Source organism: Phyllopteryx taeniolatus, chromosome 1, assembly GCF_024500385.1.
Source record: "Phyllopteryx taeniolatus isolate TA_2022b chromosome 1, UOR_Ptae_1.2, whole genome shotgun sequence".
In the NCBI taxonomy this organism is placed as follows: Eukaryota; Metazoa; Chordata; class Actinopteri; order Syngnathiformes; family Syngnathidae; genus Phyllopteryx; species Phyllopteryx taeniolatus.
The window spans coordinates 21,498,022-21,511,245 of NC_084502.1; the positions used below are offsets into that span (position 1 = coordinate 21,498,022).

Genomic DNA, 13,224 nt, shown 5'->3' on the forward strand with positions numbered 1-13,224 from the left:
CTAACACAAAAGCAATTAATACGAATTGTATTAATAGTGTGATAATCCGTTAATAAACAGCTTTTTTAACATAAACAGTGCATCAACGCGAAGAAAGATAATATAGCAATACTCCGATATTTTCTTTATCCTTTACATAAAATGATTATTATTGCAGCTTACCGAATCCCAGTAATTGTGAAAGTCTTCTTTGTTTTTGTCTTCATGACTGGGTTATTCTGCCGCTGGTGGTCAAGTTACATGCACCCGAACGAGTGGCAATGAATTAATCATGTTGCACAAACTTTATTTTTTAGCATTCCATTTAATTCTGTCATTACTGTTATCAAGTGTTATAGAGTGCTATTTTCCTTATTAAAAAACACATTACAAAAACAAATGTTTTTTTAAAGTTTTTTGGGGGGGCGGGGCGAGTTAATGATATTTCCATTTATTTCAACAGGGAGAGTTGATTTAAAATATGAGTGTTTTGATTTCCGACCATCGTCACGGAACGAATTCAACGCATATCTCAAGTCACCACTGTAGAAAGACTGATTGTACAGTCCCGTGTCACTTTGCTTAAAAATTTCAGATACAATCTATGATGGTGATGGTCGGAATACATAAACCATGCAGGAATTTTTAAATATTTGAACACTAATTGGACCCAGTATGAGTAAACAATTCCAATATGACAACTGGAAAATGAACAATTTAATAATACATCTTAAGCGTGAGAAGGCAGTTCTGTGAACATCACCTTGTTTTTTTTCTACTGAGCCTTATTGTTTCTCTTGCCCAGTTCTTTATCTGTTTTGAAAGTAATCCAGCTGGCATCATATTTTCTTCCGTCTCGTGTAATCATTGGACAAGAACAACGCTTACTGCACTCCAATGGCTGACTAATCTAATCTCTCACTGATACAAGATATAACGAGAGCTCAGTGAGTTAAAGGAGGGAATTTAACTGTGCTAGGCTATTTCTTCTAGCTAAGAAAAAGTCAATGAAGACCTGCCCCACTTGGATCGGGTGGAAAACTCTTCAACCAACTACATTTAAAGCCTGGGGACTGAATTGCTCACAGGAAGGATTCATTTGTCATAAAGTGTACATTACGTCGTAGGACCTAACAAACTATACTATTCAGTTGGATGAGTTCAACAAACGCCCACGTCATCTGGCATGGGAAAAAGAAACTGAGGACTCCACCTAATCTCAGTATAAACACTTTGGGATTTGTTTTTAATTTTTGGGATACAGCAGGAAAACACAAGGTAAAAACCGTTGCTACACATGCCCTGTGCTTATTACGTATGAAGCAATAATCTGTATTTTTTAAGGAATACAGATCCAACAGGTCCTGTCAGCCTTGTTTGTTGTCATCATGGTGGAGAGGAGATATTCAAACAGAATCCACAGGGAGGAACTGGACGAAGGTGTTGTGGAGAAACTGGCTCGGAATTTGCCATCAAAAACGTCTATGTGTGACAAGGTCAAACATTCACTCAGGTAAACTTGAATTAATCATTATCTGTTGATATTAGGAATGCACACAAAACATATTTTTCTATGCAATTTGGTCCACACACAGTGTTTTAGTGTATCCCTCTGGAGGGACCTGAGAACACCCCATGTTGTCCGTGAGGAGCATAGTTGAGGGGGGTAACTGAGAGGTCATGTTCCCTCACCCTATTACAACCATTAAAACAAATTCCCTTTTAACCCATTGTAAGACATTTTTCCGAGCTGCTCTTGAACACATGAACAGACGTCAGTCATTAGTATAATCACACACATTTCAGATCAAAGGTCATGAGCATTTTGATACTGAGGCGGTTATTGCTCACTTTTTCACGTGAGAAAACCCTTGTGTGTGTGTTTTTTTTTTCTTTTCTTTTTTTTTGTTTGTCCTGTTTGGCTGTTAGGTCAAGCAGAATGGAAAATCTGTATCCCTTTTATGCCGAAACAGTTTTATTGTGTCACAGTGGAGTTTTTAAGGTTCCGCTGTGGTATTATAATTTAGGTTTATTGAGAATCACACTTGATCAGTCGAATAGAACAAAGTTTCTAGAAGGGAGAAAGAAACAAAGACAAAAGACAAAGCACTAATTGTAAACAGGATGAGTGAAGTAAATCATTACATTATCAACAACAATGAAACGTTAAATATGAGTGTTGCATGGGGCTGTAGTGCTACACCCTGTGAGGGAAGGACAGGAGAAGAAGCATGCAGGACCAGGGTCGTGAACCCGGCTGCACAACTGAAGTGTGGTGGCATTAATTATGTATATTATAAAAGTGTACAGGAAGAGAGTATAAGTGAGAGGATACACAAATGATTTGCATATTCATGAGTTATTTGTTGCAGTAAGGGGTGTGTGCCTGCAGATACATGCAAAGGAATTGATACGGTTTTACATGCACAAAGACTGACAGAAGTGTCCCGTAATTGCTGTGGCCGCAACGCCACCCAATCAATCGAGGGGCGGGGTCAGGCCCAGGGGTCCACCCGAGAGCAGCCCGGCGGACGGGACACGTCCCACACCGAGGGACACAGGGCGGTCCACCGGCCCCACCGAGGCGCCCCGACAACCGGCCACCCAGTGGGGGCCGCAGGGACCCAATGCCACCCCCTCAGCCAACCACCCCACCCCACCCACCGCTTCACACGACCCGCCACCCCACCCCCTCCATCCCCAGGAGAGCCAGACGCCCCCAACCAGCAGGGCCTGCAATCCAGCCAGTCCCCGCCCAGCCCGAGGGCGGGAGAGTGTCCCTTTTTTGTTGGAAAAGTGGGCGGATAGGGGCACCCGACAAGGGAACGATAAGGGGAGAGGGGAACCCAAGGAGCACCCCTGGGCCATGAGAGGTCAGCCCCAACACCAAGCAGTCATCCAGCCCAGAGGGGCCCGGCCTCAGGAGCACCGCCATGCAAGTAAGTCCCCCCCTGTTACTATGGCTGCCAGGTCCCCGACTAGCAGTCATTGGACCTACCCCGTGTATCAGTGCCGCCCCCACCGAGTGGTGTGATGCATTAAAATCTGGAGAGGTCACTGAGCCGAGGGGGTGGGGGCAGGGCTGCCAGGCACTACTGCCTAACAGCAACCCCCCCCCCCCCCCACACCCATGACCCACCACCCCCCAGAGATAGGTGTATGTGGTTTATTAAAACATGGGGAGTGTGTGTGATGCATTTAATATCCAGGGGGCGGACAGGGCGGAGGGGCAGGTTGCACAAACCGGGAAACAGCACAGACGTACTGACACCCACGCCCTCCCGATACCATACCAGTCCCCCAGAAACCCTTTGATATGTGTATGTGCCCAGATGTGATTAGTGAGAAATATGAATGGTGAATGGTGTGAGTCTGTGCTAAGTGAGTGATTAAGAACCCTTGTGTGAATCATAATCTTGATGCTAAGACTAGTATTAATACCTGCAATGTCTTTGCTTGCTTGCTACAGAATTTTAATCCGAAAAACAAACCCAATCCTTAGTCTCTGCTGAGAATTTCTGCTCACTCCTTTCTATATATTTTTTCGAACTTGTGCATTGCATGTACTGTATGGCCAAAAATGCCCGATAGGACTCCTTCTTCAGCTTGACAGCATCCCTCACTGCTGGTGTCCACCAACGGGTTCAGGGGTTGCCGCCACGACAGGCACCGACCACCTTACGACCACAGCTCCGGAATATGGTCCACTCAGACTCAATGTCCCTTGCCTCCCCAGGAACGTGAGCAAAGTTCTGTCAAAAGTTGAAACTCCTTCTAACAGGGGATTCTGCCAGACATTCACAGCAGACCCTCACAATACGTTTGGGCCTGCCGTGTCGGACCGACATCTTCCCCCACCATCGGAGCCAACTCTCCACCAGGTGGTGAGATCAGTTGACAGCTCCGCCCCTCTCTTCACCCGAGTGTCCAAGACATGTGGCCACAAGTCCGATGACACGACCACAAAGTCAATCATTAAACTGCGGCCTAGGGTGTCCCAGTGCCAAGTGCATATATGGACACCCTTTTGCTTGAACATTGTTCGTTATGGACAATCAGTGACGAGAACAGAAGTCCAATAACAGAACTCCGCACGGGTTCTGATCGGGGGGGCAGTTCCTCCCAATCAGGTCTCACTGTCATTGCCCACGTGAGCACTGAAGTCCCCCAGCAGAACAATGAGTCCCCAGCCGGGAGCGCTCTCTAGCACCCCCTCCAAGGACTCCAAAAAGGTTGGATCCTGAACTGCTGTTTGGTGCATAGGCACAAACAACAGTCATGACCCCGCCCCCCACCCGAGTCATATCCCCTGTCACCAACCAAACATTGCCACTCAACTTGCTTATTTCTGGGAATCACCGCGAAAATATTTCTCTTTTTGTTATCCCTTCCCCTGAGACCCTATTAGTCCTCGTTATTCCTTGGTTCAAGAAACATAACCCCGGCATAGACTGGACGCACTTATCCATCACTGGATGGAGTCCTCACTGCGATTCTCACTGCCTGCTTTCTGCTATACCGCCCTCTGGAGACTCACCACCATCTGCCATGCCAGTTGATCTCTTCCGAGTCCCCGAAGAATATCATCATCTCTCTCCGGTGATCAGTAAAGACCTGGCCATTTCTCTATGCCCCCACCGCCCTTACGACTGCACAATAAATCTGCTGCCAGGAGCCCCACCTCCCTCCAACCGTTTTTTCAATCTCTCTCACCCGGAGAAAAAGGCGACGGAGGACTACATCCATGATTCCCTGGCTTCTGGACTCATTCGCCCTTCCTCGTCTCTGGTTGGGGCCTTCGTAGAAAAGAAAGACACCACTCTCCGCCCATGCATAGACAACCGTGGACTCAATGACATCACCATAAAGAACAAATCACCACTACCCCTCATCGACCAGTCATTCGAACCCCTCTGCGATGCCCAAATATTCACCAAATCGGACCTAAGAAATGCCTACCACCTCATCCGTATCCGAGAGGGGGATGAATGGAAGACCGCTTTCAATACCCCCCTCAGACACTTTGAATATCTGGTCATGCCATTCGGATTAACCAACGTCCCTGCAGTCTTCCAAGCCTTCATCAACAACATCCTCTGTGATATGTTAAACCAGTTCGAATTTGTTTACCTGGACGACATCCTCATTTTCTCCCGCTCCCCCAAAGAACACCACACTCATGTACGCCAAGTCCTCCAGCGCCTCCTCGTAAACCGCCTATACGTCAAACCAGAAAAATGCAAATTCCACCTCTCCGTACATTTTTTAGGCTACATCATCGCCAGAGGAAGGTTGCAACCAGACCTTGCCAAAATCCAAGCAATCATTGACTGGTCCACTCCCACCACCCAGAAAGAACTGTTTCCTTGGATTTGTCAACTTCTACCGCCGCTTCATCCGCAACTACAGCAAGGTCGCACTTCCCCTCACCAGCCTTACATCCACCAGCTACCCCTTTCAGTGGACCCCGGCAGCATCCCAAGCTTTCAGCTACTCAAAACCCTTTTCACCAGTGCTCCCATCCTACGCCACCCAACCATCTACCTCCAGTTCGTGGTGGAGGTTGACACCTCGGTCACTGGGGCAGGGGCCGTCCTCTCGCAGCCACGTCCCAGAAACTTCATCCCTGTGCCTTTTTCTCCCATTGCTGTCCCTCCCGAGAGGAATTACGATGTTGGCAACCGAGAGCTGCTAGCCATCATATGGGCATTGGAAGAGTGGAGGCACTGGCTGGAGGGGACTGAAGTACCGTTTATCATTTGCACTGATCACAAGAACCTTTCTTACCTCCGTTCCGCCAAACGCCTTAACCCCCAACAAGCTCGCTGGGCCCTCTTCCTAAACCGATTCAATTTCAGCCTTTCCTTCCGACCTGGATCCCGCAACTGTAAACCTGACGCCCTATCCCGCATGTTCTCAACCCCTCCAGCCCTGCTGAACACGAGACTATCCTCCCTTTCTCCTGCTTTGTTGGTGCTGCCTCATGGAAAATAGAACAAATTGTCAAACCCGCTATTCAGACACACCCTGACCCCAAGACCGGACCTCCGAACCGTCTTTTCGTACCCGATTCTGACGTCATTCAGTGGGCCCACAACTCCAGGCTCATGTGTCATCCCGGCATCACCCGCACAATCCAATTCATTTTACAACATTTTTGGTGGCCCAGCCTGGTCAAAGACACCCGGGAATTCGTCCAAGCCTGCTGCGCCTGTGCCCGCGGGAAGGCATCACACCTGCCTCCAGCTGTTCTGCTGCGCCCCTTACCCATCCAAAGCCGCCCCTGGTCCCACATCGCTTTAGACTTCATCACCGGCCTGCCCCTTCTGAAGGTAACGCCATAATTTTCTCTGTTGTCAATCGTTTTTCTAAATATGTCCATTCCATACCCCTTCCCAAGTTACCCTCTGCTTTTGAAACTGCTAACCTCCTTGTTCATCATGTTTTCAAACTCCACGGTATCCCCATCGTCTCGGACCGAGGCCCCCAGTTCTCCTCCCTGGTCTGGAAAGAATTTTGTAAAGCAGTGGGCACAGCAGCCAGCTTGTCTTCAGGGTACAGTCCACAGACGGCCAGAAAGAGCGGGTGAATCAACCCCTGGGATCAGCCCTTCGCTGCGTTGCCACACGCAACCCACCTCCTGGAGCTCATTCCTTCAATGAGTCGAATACTCCCACAACTCCCTCACCAGCTCCGCTACCGCTATGTCTCCATTCATGGCCTGCTACGGTTTTCAACCTCCGTTCTTTAAGGAACAGGAGCATGCGGTGGGGGTTCCCATGGTGAGGGATCACCTGAGAAGGGTCAAGTCCGTGTGGAAGAATGTCAGGGCGGCCGTGGTCCGATCTGCGGAGAGGAATAAACGGTTCGCGAACCTTCATCTTTCCCCTGCACCTGAGTACAAGGTGGGTCAGTCTGTTTGGCTTTCCTCCCGTGAACTCCCACTCCAAACTGAATCCTGCAAACTCACTCCACGCTTTATCGGTCCGTTTCCCATCACCAAAATAATAAATTCCGTGCCCGTTCAACTCCAACTCCCGCAGTCTCTTAAAATTCATCCAACCTTCCACGTGTCATTGGTTAAGCCTGTATCCACCTGCGCCCTGAGCCTACTGGCCGTACCCCCTCCACCCGCCGTGTTACCGACAACCTTCACGGTTTCACGCATCCTCGACGTGGGGCCCAGGGGGAGGGGTTACCAGTACCTGATGGACTAGGAGGGGTATGGTCCGGAGGGGCGTTACTGGATTTCCCAGAAGCTTATCCTTGACGACTCCCTGATATCAGACTTTTATGTGGCTCACCCGGGGAAGCCTGGCAGGATGCCGGGAGGCGTCCATTTAGAGGTGGGTACTGTCATGAGCCATCCTCCAGTACTACGGTTGGAGCCTGGGTGGCGCTTTCCAGCACCTTCCTTGGCCCCGCACCTATCACCAATCAGCCTTCGTTACCACCTGCATAAAAGCCTGACCAGAACCCGCAGTGGTACAACGGCTCCCCAGTATTCACGTAAGCTACGCAAACCCTCTTCGTCATTCTGACATCCATGTTTTTCCTTGTCCTCAGTGTTTCCTCAGTGTCCCTTGCCAAGTGGATTACCGCCAAGCCAACAGACTGTCCTCATCACTGCCTGCCACACATTTTCTGCCTCAACAACCCGCCAGCGCATCTCAAGGACCACCTACATTTTCAAAAAACTCTTCATCACAACCTCTCAGCCTCCGCCTGCTCTTGGGTCCAGTCTCCATCCGTTCGTGACTGCAAGGCCATTCATCCATCCATCCATCCATCCATTTTCTACCGCTTATCCGAGGCCGGGTCGTAGGGCAGTAGCTTTAGCAGGGACGCCCAGACTTCCCTCTCCCCAGCCTCTTCATCCAGCTCTTCCGGGGGGATCCCGAGGCATTCACATGCCAGCCGAGAGACATAGTCTCTCCAGCATGTCCTGGGTCGTCCCCGGGGTCTCCTCCTGGTGGGATTTGCCCGGAACACCTCACCAGGGAGGCGTCCAGGAGGCATCCAAATCAGATGCCCCAGCCACCTCATCTGGCTCCTCTCAATGTGGAGGAGAAGCGGCTCAACTCTGAGCTCCTCCCGCATGACCGAGCTTCTCACCCTATCTCTAAGGGAGAGCCCGGACACCCTGCGGAGGAAACTCATTTCAAATTGCAGACAAGCTCAGTGGCCAATATGTGATTCACATGTGATGCATGGCCTTTATTTGATTTGTGAGCAAAAATAATCAGTTCAAGTGGATGAATGGCCATTTAGCAAGACTTTCTGGTGAGTCAGTGTTGGACAGGGTACATTCTGAAATTGCTTGAGCCATTGTAGGGAAACGACATGTATTTATGTTAAATCAAAAGCAACAAAACACCTACTGATAATTATATAAACCCGCTGATGTCTGTGGATGTCTTCTTTCTCAGGTGCACTACTCCCAGAGTGAAGAGGTCCCTTCTGGGAAAGATCCCTCTTCTGTTGTGGTTGCCTCATTACTCCATCAAAGAAAATGCACTGGGTGACCTCATCTCTGGACTCAGTGTGGGTATCATGCAGCTGCCCCAAGGTGAGATCTGTGTAAATACCTGTATAACCATATTGCAAGTATTTTTACGCCTGTTAAACCTGTTCAACTTTACCTTATCTTACCTAGATAAACCTATATGTTTTTGGTATTTTGTTGCTAGTTCTTTTAGCTGAACAATTTAATCGCTTGCTATGCTGATTATTATTTTTTATTATGGGCCTGAAGGTATGGCGTATGCCTTGCTTGCGGCCGTTCCTCCAGTTTTTGGCCTTTACTCCTCCTTCTACCCTGTCCTCATCTACTTCATCTTTGGCACATCCAAGCACATCTCAATAGGTTGGTAAATCATCACTCACAGCGTATTCTCTCGGACAGTGTTACCCAAGCTTTATTGAGCCAAGATACCCATTTTTCATTAGAAAAATCTTACAGCACACCACCAAACAAAAATGTCACAAAAAGTATATATACTGAAAGTCATAATGGACTCTCAAATGAAACTGTGTGAAATCTGGGCCTTTTTAGCTGAATACTAAGCTGATATACTCGCAGGACTTGGATGTTGTATGAATGTCAATAGGTAGATACACAGGTTAATTGTACTTTCTGCCATCTAGTGGAAGAGGATTTATTGTTTTCAATCAATATACATCATTGGCATAGATAATTGAACAAAGATGCATTACTTCAATAAAATAATCATTTTTGGACCAATTAATTGAAAATTGCATCGTTTCCCGCACAATCGTTTGAAAACGCTACTCAAGGAAACTTAATGAAAAATATTTCCATAATCGGCACGGTGGTGACTGGTTTGCTCATCTGCCTCACAGTTCTGGGGACCGGGGTTCAAATCCTGGCCCCACTTGTGTGGAGTTTGCATGTTCTCCCCATGCCTGGGTGGGTTTTCTCCGGGCACTCCGGTTTCCTCCCACATCCCAAAAACATGCGTGGTAGGTTGATTGAAGACTCTAAATTGCCCATAGGTGTGAATGGTTGTTTGTTTCTATGTGCCCTGCGATTGGCTGGCGACCAGTTGAGGGTATACCCCGCCTCCCGCCCGAAGATAGCTGGGATAGGCTCCAGCAGCCTGCGACCCTAGTGAGGATCAGCGGTAAAGAAAATGGATGGATGGATGGATTTCCATAATTACAATGGAGTTTGTGTTAGGTCACATTCTTTTCATACAACCCAGTAAAAAACGAGATGAGCAAAAAAATAATAATAATTAAAAAATAATAATAAAAAAGAGCACATCTCCGCCAAAGTGGACCGTCATATTTGTCTTGTTCACACAAGACGATGAGCCCATTAGTTCGGGAACAGTCCCGTTGTGAATGGCCTCTAAGAAAAACAATTTCCTCAAACAAAAGTGAAAAAGCATGCAGGATATTTCCTGGTTAGAAGAAGAATCACGGTTTATTCTTTATTTCTATTATATAGAAATGTGTTCTCTGCATTTAACCCATCACAGTGAACACATACATATGTTAGTGGAACACACTGGAGCATGGGGCAGCTGAAGCATCCGGGGAGCATTTACTGATACCCGGGGTATCAGTGTCTTGCTCAAGGACACCACAGCCGTGAGTCCGGGGGATGTTGGCGGATGGTCCAGTCGGGGTCTTGAACCTTGGTCCCCCACGGTGGCAGGCGATGATCTTAACCATTGGGCCACGGCTGTTCATGGAGGATGTTCTGTTTTATTTTATTATTTTTTATTTGTGGTAATCCGCTAACAGCTTATCGCTCATGTTACTTTAAGTGATATTAGTTTTAGGTTGTCATAGCTATCCAACCGCAGTGTGTCCGATGATCCCGTAATTGTAGTAAAACTGTCTTTTGTGCAAAGGCATTGGTATATTTGGAATGTTCAGTATTTGGATTATGAGTTGCAGTCTTCTCTTTCAGGAACATTTGCAGTGATTAGTGTAATGCTCGGCGGGGTGACAGAGCGATTAGCCCCAGACTCAAACTTTATGAGGTGGAACAATGTGACCAACGAGAGTGTAATGGATGTCTTCTCCCGCGATGCAGAACGGATCCGAGTGGCTACTGCCGTTACTTTCTTAGCAGGATTATTTCAGGTGCCGAATTTGTTTGCATGCCTAGTAGTATTGAAGCCTTTATTTCCTTGTTCATGTGTCTTTGTTGTCCAATCCATGTAGATCCTGCTCGGCCTGGTCCATTTTGGATTTGTGGTGACCTACCTGTCAGAGCCGCTGGTCCGAGGTTACACCACAGGCGCTGCAATCCATGTTATTGTGTCTCAGCTCAAATACATCTTTGGAATCAGCCCCTTCAGACACAGCGGACCTCTCTCCTTGATATATGTATGTCAGGTCACAGCCATTATAATGGTTTTCTTACTGCTAGTATGGAAACGTGAGAATTGAGAGAGAAAAACTACCACACTCTATGCAACATTACATGCATAACTAACCAGTGTTGGGAAGATTACTTTGGAAATGTAGTTGGTTACAATTGCAGGTTACCCTGTTGGAAATGTAATAGAATTTCAACTATTTCAGTTACTTTCTCAAAGTAATGTAACTAAATACATTTAGTCACATTTTGATTACTTTTCTTACTTTTGAATGAAGGCATCAATGAGGCTCTTAGATGTTTCCTCAACAAAAAACAAAAAAAGTGGATCAAATCATATATCATTAGTTTGGAATTAACCACATATTTGTTTTCATACAAATAACATAATAATATGTGTTTGTGTGTTTTAGAAATGTATTAAATTGTGTTTGTTGCCTTATACTGTAACGGATTACAATAACCTAAATTGTTTCATTCAATTACATAATCTCGTTACATGTAATTTGTTACTCTCCAACACTGTAATTTACATAATTTTCAGCATTACTTGACAACATTGGCAAACAGTGGTATATATTTTGATGAAGTTGATACGATATTTTTTTCTCTCATAGACTCAATGTAATTCAAAAGACGCAAAAGTTAAATTTTAGTTGACCTTATTGGAACCTGATTTTGTTTTTCTTTTACTTTTATAGTACTTGCATAGTAGAATGAAAAATAAAGACATCGTTGGTGTGGTATGGTGTTTGTCTATGACCATATATTCGTGATTGCTCACTAGTTGTGAAATGTTTTTAATTCTCTTTGCTTTTGCCGTGTCATATACTTTACCTCTCCTTTATCTTTGTATTACAGACAGTGCTGGAGATATGTTATTTAATTCCAAAGACCAATGTTGGGACTCTGGTGCTCAGCATTGTTGCCCTGATTAGCCTCATCCTTGCCAAAGAGCTCAATACATTCTTGAGTAAAAAAATACCTATCCCGATACCTGTGGAGTTGCTTGGTGTGAGTATAAAAAAAAACAACCTCGAAGTACGTCACTCATACAAATATCGGGGAACTCCATTTAACAATTAGTAAATCAAATCAATCAACACACCTGTACTCCAGATCACTATAGCTACGCTGGTATCCTGGCAAGTAAATTTACAGGAAGAATATGGAGTGGATGTAGTTGGAGAAATTCCATCAGGGTAAGAAACAATGTCTTTATCAATATGAGCATATGTAAAGGGGATTTTTTTTTCCAGCTCCTTTTCTCTTATTGAGCAGCCTCCAGCCACCCATTTTTCCGGCCGCCTCGCTCTTTGTTCAGGTGATTGGGGACGCTTTTGCCCTGGCTGTGGTTGGCTACGGCATTGCCATCTCACTGGGAAGGATCTTTGCACTGAAATATGGATACAAGGTGGACAGTAGCCAGGTAGGACACAAGCATGAAGACCAGGATGTTAAAATGACCGAGTTATAACGTGTCCGTTTTATGCTTCAGGAACTGATAGCCTTGGGGCTCAGTAACTCCATTGGGTCACTGTTCCAGTGTATCACCGTCAGCTGCTCCATGTCCCGCTCTATGGTTCAGGAGAGTACAGGAGGAAAGACTCAGGTGGGCAGGATTTTTCATATCAATTTAAATTTGCCATTTTTCTTGTCATATTTACAGTAAAGTTACAGTCTTGTCAAGAGAAGATTTAACAGTCAGTTGCAGCATTGAGTCATAATTTTAATTAGTCAGTGTCAACAAATGTAAACACGTATTTGAGTCCAGCAGACAGTACGTATTTGTTAAACTTATACCAAAGTCTTACGTAGCAAGATCCTTAACAGTCCTCAGTATGATGCAGGTGCAGTATTGTTTATGCTCATAATATCTTGTGAGCCCGCTATTGCCTAGTAGCCACAAGCGGGCTCGCAGACCGACAATGGGTCCATCCAATACGCCATCGGCTGCTCCGTGTGCCTCGCACGGGTCCAAAGAACAGAGACACTTCAGTGAAGGTTAACCCTTTATTAAGCACAGCAGCACACATTATTCAGCCTGTGGCTCACACACATCTATTTGATTGACAGCTGACATTTTTTTCAGCACATTCAGCAGATATGCCCACAGCATTCAAAAGCTGGGAGGAGGTCTCTATTTTTCATGATTTTGGAGCCTCGTTTTAGATAATTTTTTTTAAATGTATTCAAATTTGGCAGATTGTTCACAACACTGTTTTATTTTCACTTGACAAGGTTTTTAAGAATTCACAATGGGAATAGCACCGAAAGCGCTAAAAGGACTAAACCAATGAATCCTCAATATACCATTTATCATTTAGTTTCATTAAAGCGGAGGAAAGGCAGGCCCTGACCGATGGCGTCCGCTAGTAATTATTTTGCAT

At 46.0% G+C, this 13,224-nt stretch overlaps 1 protein-coding gene across 4 annotated transcripts in view; it reads left to right on the top strand.

Moving 5' to 3' along the window:
• Positions 1 to 525: 525 nt before the first annotated feature.
• LOC133481370 (solute carrier family 26 member 6) overlaps positions 526 to 13,224 on the top strand; it is a 29,634-nt gene continuing 16,935 nt past the window's right edge. The window contains exons 1-10 of one of the 4 annotated variants that reach the window (XM_061780638.1): positions 526 to 1,257; positions 1,332 to 1,492; positions 8,409 to 8,548; positions 8,735 to 8,845; positions 10,421 to 10,596; positions 10,678 to 10,842; positions 11,696 to 11,848; positions 11,954 to 12,036; positions 12,116 to 12,263; positions 12,333 to 12,446. In XM_061780638.1, the coding sequence (XP_061636622.1) occupies positions 1,135 to 1,257; positions 1,332 to 1,492; positions 8,409 to 8,548; positions 8,735 to 8,845; positions 10,421 to 10,596; positions 10,678 to 10,842; positions 11,696 to 11,848; positions 11,954 to 12,036; positions 12,116 to 12,263; positions 12,333 to 12,446 (1,374 nt within the window). In that variant the 5' untranslated portion in view covers positions 526 to 1,134. Of the gene's footprint in view, positions 1,258 to 1,323; positions 1,493 to 8,408; positions 8,549 to 8,734; positions 8,846 to 10,420; positions 10,597 to 10,677; positions 10,843 to 11,695; positions 11,849 to 11,953; positions 12,037 to 12,115; positions 12,264 to 12,332; positions 12,447 to 13,224 lie in introns of all 4 variants that reach the window. The other 3 variants (XM_061780622.1, XM_061780615.1, XM_061780631.1) reach the window with 3 other exon arrangements.